This window comes from Mobula hypostoma, chromosome 17, assembly GCF_963921235.1.
Source record: "Mobula hypostoma chromosome 17, sMobHyp1.1, whole genome shotgun sequence".
In the NCBI taxonomy this organism is placed as follows: domain Eukaryota; kingdom Metazoa; phylum Chordata; class Chondrichthyes; order Myliobatiformes; family Myliobatidae; genus Mobula; species Mobula hypostoma.
The window spans coordinates 21,494,084-21,513,059 of NC_086113.1; the positions used below are offsets into that span (position 1 = coordinate 21,494,084).

At 42.1% G+C, this 18,976-nt stretch overlaps 1 protein-coding gene across 1 annotated transcript in view; it reads right to left on the bottom strand.

Annotated features, from left to right (window-relative positions):
* Nucleotides 1-18,976, bottom strand: part of nek11 (NIMA-related kinase 11) — a 331,369-nt gene that overhangs the window by 221,184 nt on the left and 91,209 nt on the right. The window contains exon 2 of the mRNA XM_063069323.1: nt 18,786-18,951. Within this exon, the coding sequence (XP_062925393.1) occupies nt 18,786-18,951 (166 nt within the window). The remainder of the gene's footprint in view (nt 1-18,785; nt 18,952-18,976) is intronic.

Here is an 18,976-nt window from a genome sequence, read left to right on the forward strand (position 1 = left end):
GTGAAATGACTGAAACAACCGAGCCCGTGTCCAATTTCATTTAAATTAATTTGCCGTTTACTTCTGGTGTAAGCCATATTGCTTGTCTCTTGTTAGTTTTCACATTGTAAATCTCAGGGCCACTCAGTCCTGCGTCTCTCTCATCTTTATCAGAGTTTTCATCAACAGCATGCAGATTTGTGCTCTTTTTAAAACTGCAACTTGACTTTTTATTTTTACCTCTTCCCTTGAGGGTCCATTGGTGTTTGACTGTCCAACATGCTCTTGGTGTGTGTCCTACTTTGTTGCATTTTCTGCAAGTTCCACTTTTAAACCTGAATTGGTCTAGTGAATGTGAGCCCCTGCCACAACCATAACACAATCTATTTGGCCAGCCAGGCCTTTATCTAGGCACTTCAATTTTGTTCACGCTCACTTTCATTCCCGACTGGAACTCAATTACACTTCTAGCTGCAGTTTCTATCAATACAATGATTTCAACTGATCTCCTAAATGTGAGTTGTGCTTCAGGTAGGTGCCATTTTTAAATGCTTTCTCGTAAAATTCCACAAACTAAATGATCTCTCAGTGCATCATTAAGCCGATCACTGAAATGAAAATGCACAATTTCTTCAATTCAGCTGTGCAAGTTGAAATAGACTCCCATTCCTTTTATTTCCACTTACGAAATTCAAAATATTCTGCAATTAACAATAGCTTCAACTCTGAAAGTTCCTGCATAATGTTCATGATATCAGCAAAGTTCATTTTGGCTGGTTTGGTTGGAGTAGTTAAACTTCTAAGCAAACTGTATGCTTTTGATTTGCTTCAAAATACTGCTCAATTTGCTCTGTATACAACATGCAGTTATCTGTTGTGTAATCAAATATGTCTAACTTTCTGATGTAGTCAGCCATTTCTGCTTTTTTTATTTATGATTTTTATCACCATGAATGTTGTCCATTTGTGTCTTTCTTTAACCCAAACATCTCTCTCCCCTTCCAAAGAAACAGGTGCTGCATTTTAACTGATAGGTAGCCCTCTTGGGTTCATTTTAAAACTTCCTCATTGTCACTGTTATGGTCTGTAGCTGCAGAAACTATTTGAAAGAAAAATACAAGAGTCAGGGTATGTTTTGTTTCCTTAAGTTTTTCTTTAGTGAGGTGTGCACATATGATGTGGTGCCGTAATAACGTATGCCAGTCACATACATTTACATATAACTCGTAATGAATTATGCAAACAACAAAGAATGTTTAGTCAAACAATATATTTACAATATTACTCATGTATTAAATACATTTCAGGAACCATAAGATCATAAGAGGCATCAATAAAATGCACATCGATCACCTTTTGCCCATGGTGGAACTAGTTAATACTAGGGCATAATTTTGAAGTGATTGGAGGGAAAATTATTAAGCCATGATCGATTTGTAGAGCAGACTTGTTGAGCCGAATGGCCTAATTCTGCTCTTATGTCTTATGGTCTACAGCTCCAGGACTCTTCCTCTGGGACATGCTGCTCCTTGTAACATCACACCATGCGACAGACTATCGTGAAGTCTGTGCACCTGCTGGGATCGTACAGGAGGACACCCCAGACTGATGGCGACACCTGGTTCCCACTTTCAAGACACCTGCCGCCTTCTCCGCCATGCCTCTGTACTCAGATGGCTTTCATTATAGCAGGCTCTGCAGCAGTGAGAGGGTATCGCCATGGTGAAAACGAAGGAGAGGGTAGGCCTGCTCCCCCAGGGTCCATCCCGCCAAGCAGCAGCAACCTGTGAAGATGTCAGGAAGCTTGAATGTGTCATGGACACTGGAAGGATAGATTGCAATGAAGGTCAGGAACAGCTTCTGGTTATCTACTACAAACTATATGTTGATCAGGTGACAGCCCTGTCTGTTGATAAAAAGGTTAAGTTCTGGTTTGGAGCTCTAGTGATAACCTGTGCAGTTAGTAACAGCCCAACTTTTGGGAAAGCCAGCAACGTTTACAAATCCCTCTGCCAGAAATGTGCCACCTTCCTTGCTGAAACCAAAGTTGATCATTCCCTGCTCCTCAAAGGTAAAATGCCCATGTGACTGTCCTGATGCAACAGTGAGCAGCGATAAGGAGATCCAGCAAAGATCTGCTGAACCAACTCAATATGATCCTGTGGCTGGGAAACTGACAATCAAGGTGACCTTGACTTTGACGGAGAAGGCAGCTCTGGCACAACATCCTTCCTAGGGAGGTCACATTTCCCTGAGATATCTTGCTTTGAAAACCCAAGCCTGCAAGGATACATGTAATGTATTGTTTTCTGAGCACATGACAGCTGGTACAGTGACACTGACCCATTCTGTGTGGTCTGTCACCATCATTTTGACTCTCCCAGTAATATTTAGCATCTACTGAATAAACATTTCAACTGATATGCATCTGATGTCACTCACAGTGGGCTCGAGCAGGGTCAAGGACTTTAGATTGTATTAAGAGTAACTTTAACGGATTACTGTAATTAATCAATTAGTTGTCAATGGTGTGTCTTAAAATTAGGAAAGAAGCTGCAGATGATGTGCTCACAGTTAATATCTTGAATCGCATCATTTGGGTGCAACTTATGAATGAACAGGGAAATAAAGGACTGATTCATTATCTGCGCAGTCATGACCAAGAACTGTATTCTGCACAAAGCATAAACAATGGACGGAGGTACCAGGCCTAATTTCATTACGGGTGTAATTTCAAATGGTTATTTGATGCCACCCATAAAAGAGATGAAAGGCATGAATCCAAGCAGTGTGTGCTTATAAAGAATGATGACATCACCAATTTCTAGTCATTTGTCTCCATATTTCCCATTGAATATTTAATTGCTTCCACCCTTAGATTGAAAGTGCCAGACTTGAAATCTACCGCCTCCGCATTCTTCTCCCACTTCTGAAATTCGCCTCAACTAACCTCTGTTAGTTGAGTCTCGGGCACAGACCACACTATATTATTCATCACTACTGACCCAAAGACAAATTTCTTGACTCTGATATGGATTCGAGGTCATTTGCCCTATCCACTTAATACTCCAAATCAATTTGAAACAGCATCAGATTGAGGAAATGTGTAAAGTTCTGGGTGGGTAGAGGAGCATTTGGGGTGGGGAAAATATGGCAGAAGAATGACTTTTGTTGCTACAGGAAAAGCAGTTCCTTGAATGTTTTGAATTTACTAATCTCATATACTTCAGATAGACCACCTGAAAACATATGGAACATATTACAATAAGAGCATATTAGCCCTCTGTATTCGTTGAAATATTGTTCACTAATAATTCAGAGGAAAGAGATTTGGCATTGCCAGTAGAAATGCAGAACTCAAGAGTAATTTATTTTGAAATAACTTATTCCCATTCAAGCATTAAACACGGGTTATTCTGTTTCAGAATCCAGCAAATCAATGCTGTCGCAAACCAGATTTCAAAGATTTTCTTTTGATTAGCTTTATTTGAGACAAAACGTACAGTGGATTGGCTCATTTTGCATCAAATCAGTGGATATTGTGCTGGGGAGCCTTCAAGAGTTGTCACACTTCCGGCACCAAAAATAGCACGCCCACAACTCCCTAACCATAACTGTATGTCTTTGGAATGTAGGAGGAAACTGGAGTACCCAGAGGAAACCCACATAGACATGGGGAGAACATACAAACTGCTCACAGACAGCCGTGGGAATCGAACTCTGATCAAATATCACTGGCACTGTAAAGTGATCCCGCCAACTGCTATGTGACCGTGCTGCCTTAATATTCCCTGTTCCTCTGCAAAGTTCGAGTTAGTAAGTTTGACTATTAGATTTGCCTTCAGCTCAGGCAAGTATATATATTTTTACACTTCAGTAGCCACATGTTACACAACAACATTCATCTACATGCAGTTTACTGCAGAAACATATTTCAAAGTACAATTATACTGACAGCGTAACACCAACATGGGATACCAAATGTCAGGATAGTTCAAATGTCAGCCTATGACTAGTAATTGCTTGACTTACATGAATGAGACACTTTACTGTTATAATTATAAGCTAAAATGAAAGGATAACATGCCAGATAGAGCAATTTGCTCTGTGAAAGAAACCTCATAGGATACACAATCAATTAGATCTCTTCAGTCTTCACAATACTCAAAGACAAATGTAAACAAAACATGCGATGGAGTTAAAAGTTGCAGGTAAGAAGAGGCGAGGGACAGAATGGGGAGGCATTTTTTTTACTGGAAGGAGAAACCGATATTCGTGCCATCAGGTTGGAGGCTACACAACTTCCATGAGCAATGACTTGTGATCCAGTGAATGGGACAGAAAGTGATTGATAGAGTTCTGTAACAAAGCACATCCACAACATGCTTCCTTACCACCAAGTGAAAACAGTAACTGATAAGCAAAAGTTGAACTGATTCCATAATTTATGGTCCTACTTTGAAGAGCCCTACAACTCATGTTCTCAGTAATATTTGTTTATTTATTTACTTATTACTATTATTTATTTATTTTTGTATTTGCACAGATTGTGCGTTTTTGCACACTGGCTGTTAGTGTGCAGTTTTTCATTGATTCTATTTTATTTCCTGCTCTGTGAATGGTTTCAAGAAAATGAATGTTGGGGTAGTATTTGGTGACATATACATTCTTTGATAATAAATTTATTAATACTTTGTACTTTGAGGTTTGTACTTCTGGCATAAACCTTTATCAGACTTGCTCACCACTCAAAACATAAACTCATCTGTTCTCTTTCGGATCTCCACTATTACCTGTTTCAGTATCCTTTTCCAGATTTCCAGAATTGAATGAATTCAATCTCATCAAAAACATCCATCACCGCAAGTCAGAAAGAGACCCTCACCATCCAGCACATGCCCTCTTCTCATTACTACTATTAGGGAGGAGGTACCGGTGCCTGAGGATGCACACTCGATATTTCAGGAACAGCTTATTTATTTATTTTACTTAAAGGTAAAACATGATAAAATGCCACCTAATTACACCATGTGACCAATTAATCTACTAACCATCTGTCTGTGGGAATGTGGGACCAAGAGGAAACTCACATGGTCACAGTGAGATTATACAATATAAACTCCTTACAGACAACAGCAGGATTGACATTGACACTGTAACAGCAGAGCTGCCCAGTTCTTCTCCTCTGCCATCAAATGTCTGGACAGTCCGTGAACCATAAGTACCACATTATTATTTTGCTCTCTTTTTACACAATAATTAAAACATAGAAACATAGAAAACCTACAGCACAATACAGGCCCTTTGGCCCACAAAGTTGTGCCGAACATGTCCCTACCTTAGAAATTACTAGGCTTACCCATAGCCCTCTATTTTTCTAAGTTCCATGTACCTATCCAAAAGTCTCTTAAAAGACCCTGTCGTATCCGCCTCCACCACCGTTGCCGGCAGCCCATTCCACGCATTCACCACTCTCTACACAAAAAAAAACTTACCACTGACATCTCCTCTGTACCTACTCCCCAGCACCTTAAACCTGTGTCCTCTTGTGGCAACCATTTCAGCCCTGGGAAAAAGCCTCTGACTATCCACAATGCCTCTCATCACCTTATACACCTCTATAAGGTCACCTCTCATCCTCTGTGGCTCCAAGGAGAAAAGGTCGAGTTCACTCAACCTATTTTCATAAGGCATGCTCCCCAATCCAGGCAACATCCTTGTAAATCTCCTCTGCACCCTTTCTATGGCTTCCACATCCTTCCTGTAGTGAGGTGACCAGAACTGAGCACAGTACTCCAAGTGGGATCTGACCAGGGTCCTATATAGCTGCAACATTACCTCTTGGCTTCTAAATTCAATTCCACGATTGATGAGGGCCAATACACCGTATGCCTTCTTAACCACAGAGTCAACTTGCACAGCTGCTTTGAGCATCCTATGGACTCGGACCCCAAGATCCCTCTGATCCTCCACACTGCCAAGAGTCTTACCATTAATACTATATTCTGCCATCATATTTGACCTACCAAAATGAACCAGTTCACACTTATCTGGGTTGAACTCCATCTGCCACTTCTCAGCCCAGTTTTGCATCCTATCAACAGAACAGATCCCTGGGACACACCACTGGTAATTGACTTCCATGCAGAATATGACCCATCTACAACCACTCTTTGCCTTCTGTGGGCAAGCCAGTTCTGGATCCACAAAGCAATGTCCCCTTGGATCCCATGCCTCCTTATAGAATGATAGTTCTGTATCTTTCTCATTGCATTCTGTTGCATTTTTGATCTATTATACTGTACTGCTGCCCCAAAACAGAAAATATTTATGACCCACACTCAGTAGCTACTTTATTAGGTACATCTGTCCGTTAATGAAAATATCTAAGCAGCCAATCATGTGGTAGCAACTCAGAGCATAAAAGGATGCAGACATTGTCAAGAGGTTCAGTTGTTGTTCAGACCAAATATCAGAATGGGGAAGAAATGTGATCTAAATGACTTTGACTGTAGAATGATTGTTGCTGCCCAACAGGGCAGTTTGAGTATCTCAGAAACTGCTGATGTCCTGGGATTTTCACACATAACAGTATCTAGAGTTTATAGAGAATGGTGCAAAAGAGAAAAAAAAAATCCAATGAGCAATAGTTTTCTGGGTGAAAAAAATGAGAGAGGTCAGAGGAGAATGGCCAGACTGGTTCAAGCCGACAGGACGGTGGCAGTAATTCAAATAACCACGCATTACAGCAGTGGTGCACAGAAGAGGATATCTGAATGCATAACTCGTCGAACCTTGAAGGCAAGCAACCACATCCTGTAAAAATCTAGAGTTATAGAAGTACTATCAGAGCCTCCAAAGACCTCACCCCTGGGAGAGGAAGGACCTTTGCCTAGAAGACGTCTGAAGTCTTGTGATGAAAGCAGAACCCATGGGGTTGATGAACCATCAGCTCAGGACGGGAGACTCTGGTCGGTGCCCCAATAGGGATGAAGGGCTAAAGAAGAATAAGAAGTAGTAATCAACTTGGCTGCTGTGCTCTCAGCATTCCAAGGGTAATAAAACACTGTAATAATAACAAAAAATGCTGGAAAGATTTAGCAAGTCAAGCAGCATCTGTGAAAAAGGAAACCAAGTTAATGTTACAAGTCAAAGGCTCTTCGTCAATTAGTTGTAGGGCACTGCACAGGACAAGGAAAGAGAAAATATGTTAGTTTTAAGTTGTGAAAAAGTGAGGGAGAGATAGCTAGATTAGTGAAATCTTTATTTTTTTTTCACCCTCCCCTGTCAGAATGGGCTGTGTCTGTTCAGAACTGCCCGTAACCCTGGCACTAGGGGCAGGGACAACAGACTATGCTGGAATCTCGGTACAGGGTAAGTGAGTTGTGGGCATGCTATGTTGGCATTGGTTCTCGGCAACACTTGCAGGCTACCCAGCATCAATGGTTTGATTTGACGCAAATTACACATTTCAATGTACGTTTCAGTGCTCATGTGACAACTGAAGCTAATCTTCAAACTTTCAAACTTAAAGACTACATTGGGTCTTGTTAGAACAGCTTAGGAACCCACAGACAGATAAGTCAGAGAGGGAATGAGGTGAAGTGTTAAACTGATACCTTATCATACTTTGGATACTGTTCATATTGATGGCTTGGAACAGAATCTACATTTCAAAGAATGTTCCAGATTCAGATTGAGATTCACTTATCACTTGCACATCAAGACATACAGTGAGAAGTGTCATTTGTGTTAACAGCAAACACACCTAACGATGTGCTGGGTCAGTCAGCAAGTGTCAGTACACATTCCAGCACCAATATAGCATGCCCACAATGCTCAGAAGAACCACAGGCCCCCTTTCCACCCTCCCACCCCCCCCACATGAACAGTCCTCCAACTCCAGGACAGAGGAGAGGTCCCTGGGCCTCCAGGCTCCAGGCTTTGGGCATCGGGCTTCCACTTCCAGACTTCTGATCAGCCCTCGTGATTTGATCTTTGGCGTCGGCCCCCAGACTGGCTGATGACGGGACGGCGAATTCCAGGCGAGCTGAAAGCGTACAAGGAGCCGGCCGGATTCGAACCCAGGACCACTCACTCAAAGTCCGGTGCGGATGCCACTGCACAGCCAGCCAGCTAATTCCGCAACACCCCGTCCTTAAACCCAAAGGTGACCTCCAACTCTGACACATCACTCTCCCTAAACCCTAATTTACAATTTAACTCTTCTTTCTGTCCCCAAAACCTTTAAAAAACTAAGTCTGAGCCATGACCTAGATGGTAATCACTGCTCGGTGACATGATAACTGGAAACTGGTTCAGCTCTAAAATACTATGATACGTACTGAAAGTAAAAACCACATCCTTTTTTATGTTTATATTTTTTTTAATACCTGCTGCTTGAAGAGAATCAGCTCAGGTTCCTGATATATAGGTCACTTCAGACTAACCTGACTGAATTATTTGAAGCATCCACAAAGTACAGAGCTAACATCTGACAAGATTCCTCACAAGAGATTAATAGCAAATCTCAGAACATGGGATTGGAGGTAACCTGTAACAGGGGTCAGTAACAGGTTGGCAGGTAGGAGATGCAGGGGGGTCAGGGATAATGAGTTCATTTTCTGATGTGCAGAATGTGACAGATAGCATTTGCCTCACCTCTCACCATAGACTGTTGCAGAAACAGAGGAGTGAATACCCAGATTGCAGGTGCCACACAGAGTGATGGATGGCTGAAACTGCAAGTGAGCGCTTAGTGTGCAGTCAGATTTATGAAGATTGTACTTGGACCCCAAGAGTTAAACTACAAGGAGAGGTCATCCAGGCTACAGTCTAAAAATAAGAGGCGGCCATTTCAGTATTGTAACATGAAACATTTTTACTTGCAGTGGTAGTAGCTGTACGAAACTCTCTTCCACAAGCAGCAATGTTGGGGCAATTGTCAATTTCAAATTAAAGGGCTTTAACTGAGGAGGCGGGGCTAACTAGTTATGGCGCCCAACGGCGACTCCTTTGCTTGCATCTTCAAAAACAGTTCTACTTCCATCTTCAATATCTCTATTTTTCCCTTTCAGGGTTCTTTTGAAGACCCTGACCTGGAGTTACACGCTCACTATGGTTCTTTACGAGAATGGGACCCGTTCTTGGGGTTCCACAATCGACCGCTATTCGGCATGCCAAAGGTTTGGCCTAAGATTTCGGCACGGACTCAGAAGCCTGGGATCTCAAGGAACTGGAGACGGGTGGATGAAGGGTCGGTGTCACCACAGGATACCCGTATGTCGTTGGGGGAGTCGGAACATCTGCTGTGCGGCTGGGGACCCGGGATCTTTGCGATCATCAGGCACAAAGCTCGTAAAAAGCGACATAACTCATTGGAAAATGGAGTCACCTCTTTCTCCCTTATTAGGTGAGAGAGAGCCTGCAACATGTCAAATTATTGGGTGAACAATGTAGTCTTTGGGGTATCTGCAAGTCTGTGTCTTTGCTACTGCTTTGCTCACGCTTGAGTGCTGGTAGCGGGTGCTCTTTATTTTTGCCGGTGGGGGGGAGGGGGATTGTTGCTCGCTGCCGCTTACGCGCGGGAGGGGGGGACTTCGGGGTTCTAACATTCAACTATCATTCATTCTTGGGGCACTCCTCTGTTTTCGTGGATGTTTGCGAAGAAAAAAGCATTTCAGGATGTATATTGTATACATTTCTCTGGCATTAAATTGTACCTTTGTGCCTTTGTATTTAAAGATACAGGCCCTTCCAGCCCTAATGAGCCTACAATGCCCAATTACACCCACGTGACCAAGTAACCCACCAAGCAGCATGTCTATGGAATGTGGGGGGAAATTGGACCATCTGGAAGAGACGCATGCGGTCACGGCAGAACGTCCAAACTCCAAACAGACGGCAGCAGGAATTGACAAAAACACAAGAAAATCTGCAGGTGCTGGAAATCCAAAGCAACCCACACAAAATGCTGGGGGAACGCAGCAGGTCAGGCAGCATCTATGGAAAAGAGTGACCTTTCGGGCTGTGACCTTTCCTCGGGAGCAGGAATTGAACCTGGGTCACTGGCATTGTGATAGCATTATGCTTATTGTTATGCTACCATGCACCCCGATGTGTAATCCAAAATGGTACTGGTGCGTACAAGTAGGTATATCTAATCATGTTCAAGGTATTCCATGACTTAGGCTCAAGGGGATACAGCACAACATGTTGACATGAAAACTCTGGCGGGGAATACTACATAGGACAATATGAGAAATACTGATGAGGGTATTTCTTAATGAGATCAGCAAAAAATAAACTCAGAAACACAGAGGAGCAAAGAGGTTCAGAGGATCAAGCATGCAAATCACAAACCTGGTGAATTGATTTGAAATGTAATCAAAATGGCTGATGGGAAGTTGTCTTCTATTGCCGGGGAGTTGTAATTCAGAAGTAAGGAAGCCATCTTTCAGCTGCATGGAGTCTCAGTCAAAACCCATCTGAAGTACTGATTCTGTTTTGCAGGAGACCTACTCTTCTTGGAAATGGTACGATGGGGAAGACAGGGAGCAATTTCTAATGGAAGATTGACAGATTTTTGATAATTTAGTAAAGAGTTAGAAGTAGACACCATTCAGTGAAGGTGGAAGCTGATGTTCTAATGGGATCTGTACTGCTGCCACTGTTGTTACTCTTTATATTAAAGTGATCTGGATCCAGGAATTAGAAGTTCATAATCAGAACTTGGCTTCTTATACAAAGTGGACTGAATCTGGATCAAATTCAGATTCACTTATTTATCACATGTACATTGAAACACGGAGTAAAATGTGTGTTCTTCACTCACCGCTAGTCTGAATTAATTCTACGACCTACAGTCCACAGTAGTGATCCAGATCTGAATTGGGTTTATCATCACATATGTCGTGAAATTTGTTTTGTTTCTGTGGCAGCAGTACAGTGCAATACAGTGCACCCCAGAGTGTTATTTCCATTTATTGAGATACAGGGCGGAATAAGCCCTTCCCGCCCTTCGAGCCACACCGCCCAGCAATCCCCAGAATTAATCCTAGCTTAATCACGAGACAATTTACCACGATCAATTAAGAGGAAACTGAAGTACCCAGAGGAAACGCACGTGGTCGCAGGGAAAACACACAAACTCTTTACGGACAGTGGCAGGAATTGAACCTGGGTCGCTGATACTGTAAAGTGTTGTGCTAACCACTACACTACCATGCCACGCAGTACTCTTGCACAGTACTATGTACATATTTTGATGATAGATTTTACTTTGACTTTGAGTTTTGAACAGCAGTTTGCATTTATGCAGCACTTAACGCATAGCAAAGCATTTCAAGGTGTTTCACAACATCTCACAAGATCCAAAGGAATGGCACAAGAGTCTCAAGGGATTGACTGCATATCCTTCTATCCCACTGCTCCATGGATCAGCTATAAAGGAGGAGGTAAATAAATACATGCATTGCGTAAAATTGGTTCAGTGGAAACCAATCCAAAGTATGAAAGTTGTGGTTGTACTGCCAAGACCAGGACAAATTGAAAGTAGTACTGCCTTCTAGATAAAAAACTACATCCCATCTGCATTGTAAGTTGGAAGCATTGCTTCAAGGAAGAGAAGAGCATTGACAGCCAGTATTAGTCAATATTTATCCCTTGGACAAAAGGAAATTGACCATCTGGCTTATCATGCTGCAGCTGTGGGAGCCTGCCAGAATCAAATTGATTGGCATGTTTCTTCCATGAAACAGCGACAAAAGGTGTTGGCTGCAAAGCACCTTGTACTGTCTTGAATGACTGCATAGAAGTATTCATTTCTTGAATAATAGAAAAAATATCAAAATCTCGGGCTCTTTATTTTTTATCATGTTACATTTCAGGTTCCATACTTCAGTTCAAGAAAGTTCAATTCTATTTATCTATGTTTCTCCAGTGAGGCCTGGAAATTGGTTCTGAGATATGAAATTAAGCAGTCATTATAAAGTGACTGATATGAATATTTTTGAGCCTGTTATTAAATTTCTTCTTCACTGAGCAGCCTCTACAGCCCGAGTCTCATGTTGGGGCACTTGTGCACACACAAATACATAACAGATATTCTTCAAAGTTGAGTGTGCATAATAAATAACAAACTCAACCAAAATTTTTAAAGAAATCATTTCTATACATAGATTCACTCAGTGAACAGTAACTTTCACTGGAATTCAGAAGAATGAAGGGTGGCCTCATTGAAACCTATCGAATGTTGAAAGGTCCCAATAGAGTAGATGTGGTCAGGATGTTTCCTATGGTGTGAATGTCTAAGACAGGGGACACAGTATCAGAATGGAGAAGTTTCTTTTCGAGTGGAGATGAGGAGGGTTTCTTTAGCCAGAGAGTGGTGAGCCTGTGGAATTCTTTGCCATAGGTAGCTGTGGAGGCCAAGTCATTGGGTATATTTAAGACAGAGGTTGTTAGATTCTTGATTGGTCAGGGCATGTAGGGATATGAGGAGAAGGCAGGAGATTGGGGCTGAGAGGAAAAATGGTTCAGCCATGATGAAATGGCAGAATAGACTTGATGGCCAAATGGCCTAATTCAGTTCCTATATCTTATGATCTTAACAACAAAACAAATGGTGGTGTCCCATGAAACCTGGATCTTTCCGATTATCTTCAATGAAAAAGTCCCAAGAGGTGATCTATAAATCTTTAGCCTAGTGATTAAAGAGATCAGCTTTATTTGTCACACGTACATTGGAGCATACAGTGAAGTGTGTCGTTTGCACCAGTGACCAGCACAGTCCGAGGACACACTGAGGGCGATCGCAAGTGTCGCCACACTTCGGATGCCAACATAAGATGCCCACAACTTACTAATGTTACGTACCCCGTAACTGGGTTGCCAAACCAGCAGAAATGGATCACTCAGTTGGAGTCTGGAGTACTAGAACTAAGAAAGTTTTATTAAAGAAACAAGCAACACAGTAATCGAAAGGATAATAAATGCAACAGTTCAACAATGATAACCACACATGTGCACAGAATTAAGATAACAGCATCAATCAAGCTCTATCGTTGTCTAGGGGTAAATGACCAATTTCAAAATGACTCAAAGTTCAGTCCAGTTAGTAGTTCAGCTCGCAGTAATCGTTGCCATGGCGATGGACAAGGTGGGGGAAGAGAGACATAGAATAGGACCAACTGATCATTCAGAACGGCTTCACTCACAGACCAGCGAGATGGCTCACAAACAGCTTTTGGACGGGTCCTTGGTGATGTCACCTGAGGTCACCGACTGTGACCCCTCCTCCAGATGCGGTCGATCCTCTGCAGTGAACCCGGCACCCAGGCAAGGGCGGACACACACCGGGTTCCCGCTGATCGTACCTTTCCACCCTTGTCGTTGTCTGATACTTCTCACCCACTCGTGAGAGGCGCACCGCTTCCAGGGTCTCGTTACCTCGGGTGGCGTGTGTCCCTGTCTTAGCGAACCTGTCCCTTTTTATCCCCCTGCTGGGGTATCGCCTGTCCATCACTTCAAACAGTTCAGGGTTCAAAGGGGGGAGCCGCTCCAGACAGCTCTCTCTCCCACATCCCTTCATTACACATCTCCAGACGCTGCTCCATTGTTCCTTATCTCTCCTTCCCCTGAGGGCAGGTGGCAGACCAACTGCTGATGCCACTGATGCTAGCCCAGGCCAGCAAACATCTTAATTTTATGTGTATTCTCGTAACACTAACCCTAACCTGTACGTCCTTGAAATGTGGGAGGAAATCAGAACTCCTGGAGGAAGTGTGAGAACATACAAACTCCTTACAGACAGTGACAGGAATTGAACCCCAATCACGGGTGCTGTAAGGCATTATGCTAACCACTATCCTACTGTGGTGCTACCTGATTATTGGACTAATAATAATGGTCAATTACCAAGACAATAGCTGGAGAATTTAAATTTCATTAATTAATTAAATAAATCTGGATAATTTTGGTTTTTTTAGAACGTCATTACCGATAACCATGAAAATGTCTTAAACCCCATCTAGTTCATTGATTTCTTTTATTAGCAAAGGGAATCTTTCACCCTTAACCTGGTTGGCCACACTTCAAGAACAATTGAAAATGGGCAATAGATGCTGAACTTCTTTATTTTATTTATTGAGATACAGTGCAGAATAAGCCTTTCCTGCTTTTCGAACCATGATCCCCAGATTTAATGCGAGCCTGGTCACAGGACAATTTACAATGACCTCTTACCCTACCGTCAGTATGTCTTTGGATTGTGAGTGAAGATTGGAGCACCCAGAGGAAACCCACACAATCATGGGGAGAAAGTACAGGCAGAGGCGGGAAATGAACCCCAGTCGCCTGTACTGTAAAGCATTGTGCCAACCATTACACTACCATGCCATACAACTTGCCAAGGACATTCATGTCCCACAAAAGAATACAAGTTTGTAAATGAGAAAAGTACAGCATTCAAAGAAGTAATTTATCTGCTAACTCCAACAATAATAGCAGGGTTGGATCCAACACCATAAATAAAGTCAATTTTAAAACAACCTAAAATGGGATTGACTCAGGGCCATGTGGAGGAGTTAAATCAGACTTCAGCACTTCTGGTAGCAATGATAACTGACTGTGTAGGTGTAACTGACAGATGGTTCAGCACAAGAAAAGATGGAATATATTTCATTGTTGGCATTTAATGACCTATAGTTCCTCCAATTCAAGCTTCACAGCTCCTAATTATTAGCCAATCATTGAAGTCTATTCATAAAAACATATTACAGCTCTGACCATCACTGCAACATGCCATAAGTTTGGCCATAGTCAGCAGCCATTAATAGAGACGCTCCACAGTGCCAAAGATGAGATTCCTGATGGAAATCAATTCTGACAAACCAGCAATACGTTTTCATTACGTGGTGGGAAAATAGCTTTTCCTGACTCTTTGCATTATTTTCACTTTGAATAAAATAGATCTTGCTGCATTCACACTTTTTCCACTTATTTACTATGAGAATAGCATACTTTTGTAGAATAATTGAATGCTGCATAGCTAGTGTTGAAAGCAAACTATTTTCAACTCAAAAGAAATTTTGCTCCATTGTATAGAAGTACAATAGCTCATAAGGAAACAAAAAGAATCAAAGCAGCAAATGTTACTCATCCCTAAGCTCAACATTTTTGCTGGATATCTCCAAATGAATTTTACCCTTATCCAAGAGTGTAAGAAATGAAACTAGGCATACACTATTCACCCCTCTTCTCCTACTCTTCAATTCAATAAGATAAGGGCTTATTCTATAACCAAATTCATGTCCTTTGTCCATTTCATAAAAATTCAGTAACACTGACCCCGACCCCCACAACTCAATCCTGAATATAATTAGCAATTGAACATCCACAGCTGCTGAGGGTCGCAAACTCCAAAGATTTACGACCTCAAAGTGAAGAAATTGCTTCTCACTTTGAAAAGATTAGTCACTTTAACTTGCATCTAAGTAACTAATATCAGTAGTTAAAAAAAAATCTTTTTGACAGCCGGTTATGTTTTGCAACTCCAGAAATTAAATCGAGAGAAAAACGCAGGAGCCACAGATACTCATGTATGCTAGCTTTTCTTTCATGAAGTGGTCACATATGGTGCAGTGGTGTAATAATGTATGCCATTCACGATCTTTTACATATAACCCGTATTGAATTATGTAAACTACAAAGAATGCTTACTCAAGCAATACATTGACAATATTACTCAAATATTACTGAAATATTAAACACACAACAATCCTCCCTGCTTTGCTATAAACTCCAACTCAATATAAAATGCATCTCAACTCACATACATAATGTACAGCATTTCTCTCTAGTCATATATATGACATATGATACAACTATTATATAAACATCCACAGCATAGTAAATTTTAAATTGTCCCATTGAGGCCTAAAGACTTAATCACCATGGACGATTTCTTACTCTTGTGGGATAACATATTTCCTGACAAGGGGGATCACTCCGCTTGGAAGGTGAGATTTGTGGCTGTGAAACAATCTCTGGTTCTGGGGCCTCCTTCAAGGTGGTTATAAGAGTTGATTCTGGGACTGCAAGGAATAGTTTTGACAGCTCTGGACACCTTTCTGCCAAATCATTTGTAGGTGGGTGGTAGTACAGTGCAGATGTAATATGTCATTTTCCATTCATTTTCAGGAATGACTGAAACTGTTCCATAACAAACTCTGGTCCATTGCCAATAACTAAGTGTTCTGGAACACCAGTTCTTGAGAAGAGGCTTTGCAACACATTGTCAGAGTGCAAGGCCGTAGAGGAGGCAATTGCGAACACTTCTAATGCTGGAGGAACTCAGTAGGCCAGGCAGCATCTATGGAAAGGAAGTAAACAATCAGCATTTCCGGCTAAGACCTTCAATCAGGACTGGGAAAAAAGATAAGTCAGAGAAAAAGAAGGTGGGGGGGGAGGGGGAGGAAGAAATACAAGGTAGTAGGTGAAAGGTGAAACTGGGAGAGGGAAAGGAGTGAAGTTAAGAGCTGGGAAGTCGATTGGTGAAAGAGATAAAGGGCTGGAGAAGGGGGAATCTGATAGGAGAGGACAGAAGGCCTTGGAAGAAAGGGAAGGGGGAGGAGAACCAGAGGGAAGTGACGGCACATAAGAAGTGAAGGTGAGAGAGGGAAATGGACAAGGAAGTGGCAGAGGGAGCATTTCTGGATCATCTCTGCCATAACAGGGAGACTTCCGATTTGCAATAGGGAGAATACATCAAGGAATGTCCTCTTTTGTAAATTGTTCAAGCACTTCCTTTACCAAGGATAAATGGCACAATCCAGCAACATTTCCATGATTGGTTATCCTCTTGAATTTGACCTTGTAATTGTGTCCTCCAAGAAACAGCCAACCTCTGCATTCCTGCTGCTGCTGTTTGGGGATTGAAACCGGGCAGTAGTGGTCGATGATCAGCAATGAGCATAAACTCTCTCCCATACAAGTACTGGTTGAAATATTTTACGCCTCAAACCAGACTCGAGACCTCTGTCAACTTGTGCATAAATTTTCCCTGCAGCGGTAAAGGAATGTGATGCAAAGGCTGTGGGTTGCTGACTTCCATCACTCATAACATGTGATGGGCAAGGCGAGGCTTCACTAGACGATGTAGATCATAATGTGTCAGTACAGAGTCTGATGTCACCATTTCCTTTACCCTTTGGAAAGCCACCTCACACTGCTTTGCCCATTGTTATTTCTTTCTCGCAACACGCTGGAGGAACTCAGCGGGTCGGGCAGCGTCCATGGAAATGATGAGTCGACGTTTCGGACCGGAACCCTTCATCAGGACTGAGGAGGGAAGGGGCAGAGGCCCTATAAAGAAGGTGGGGAAGGGTGGGAAGGAAGTACTGAGGGTTGGAGAGACAGAGGTGAGGGAGCCCACTCTGACCACCTGCCAGCCATCTGACAGGATCCAGCCACACAGGGCCGGGTGAAGGCCGAAGTCTTCGAGTTTTTGTCGATACTCCTTACCACCCTCTCCCACCTTCTTTATAGGGATTCTGCCCCTTCCCTCTTCACACCTGACGAAGGGTTCCAGCCCGAAACGTCAACTCATCGTTTCCACGGATGCTGCCCGACCTGCTGAGTTCTTCCAGCGTGTTGTGAGTGTTGCTTTGATCCCAGCATCTGCAGATTATTTTGTCTTATTTCGTTCTGATCTGTAGTAATAAGTTCAAAGGATGGAACACAATAGCCAGGTTTAGCAGGAACCTGTGAAAGTCACAAACAAATCCTAAAAAGAACTGAAACTGTGACACATATTTGGGACTTGGGGATCCACCAGTGCATGAATTTCCTCACCAGATTTGTGTATTGCTTGTGTGCCAATGGGGCAACCACAGTAAGAATTCACACATGTTGGAAAGTCCATAATCTTTTAATCTTTTTAACACAGTTTGAAGATTTTGGAGGTGCTCCTTGTCATCCTTACCAGTAACAATGATGTCATCCAGGTAACACTGAGTGCCTGGACAGCAGCTGGCCCATAGCTTTCTGCCAGAGTGCAGCTGCAGATGCTATTCCAAAAATAAGCCCAGTATACCGATAAAGCTCTCTGTGAGAGCTTACAAAATTACAGAATTGATATAGTTCCACTTCAACACTTAGAAACCATAGAAAAACTACAGCACAGAAACAGGCCTTTTGGCCCTTCTTGGCTGTGCCAAACTTAGCACAACTTAAATGCAAGAAATCAGATTTCAGCAGTCTGGATTAAATAAACAGTAACCTCCACTCACTCCTAATTCTGCCTCATTATCGCACATTTTTTTAAAAAAAAGACTGACCTTCTGCGGTATCGTACCTTGCGGCTAAAATTGACGAAGCAGAGTGAAATATCAATGAAATATCCAACATGTTATTGAATGGAGAGGGGTAAGAGAAAAGTTGCATTTGCTCAAGACAGCTTTTACTGGCTGCCAAAACTAAACATGTTTCCTTCTTATATTCTCAACAAATTTCTTAAATTTCTAAAAACAGGTTTGATTACTAGTTGGCTTGATGTCTTATACATTGTATATCCACTGAACTGCAAAGGTGGTGGTGCACCCATTTACTGGAATCCAAAATATCACAGAAAACTCTGGATTCAGTCCAACCACTGTAGTGTTTGAGACAACAACACATAGCCATATAAACAGACTGAAAAGGTGGCACTTTAAATGAACCAATTCTGCTTTTTCTCCCCCATGCATAAATCTAACTACATTGGAAACATTACAGCTCTTCTCCAGGCTTGTTTATTAATTGCTCACCTCACAGTATTCTGTAATGATGCAGAAACTGAATTGCTCTACAAAGCTGGAGTAGAACTTAACAATTGCTGGATGTTCAAGCTTCGAGAGCAACTGTGCCTCCAAATTAGCCTGCACCGTCTCATTTGGCTCCAGATCCCCAACCGATATCTCCTTTAAGACTTTCCTACAAAAAAAAATAATAGAAGAAA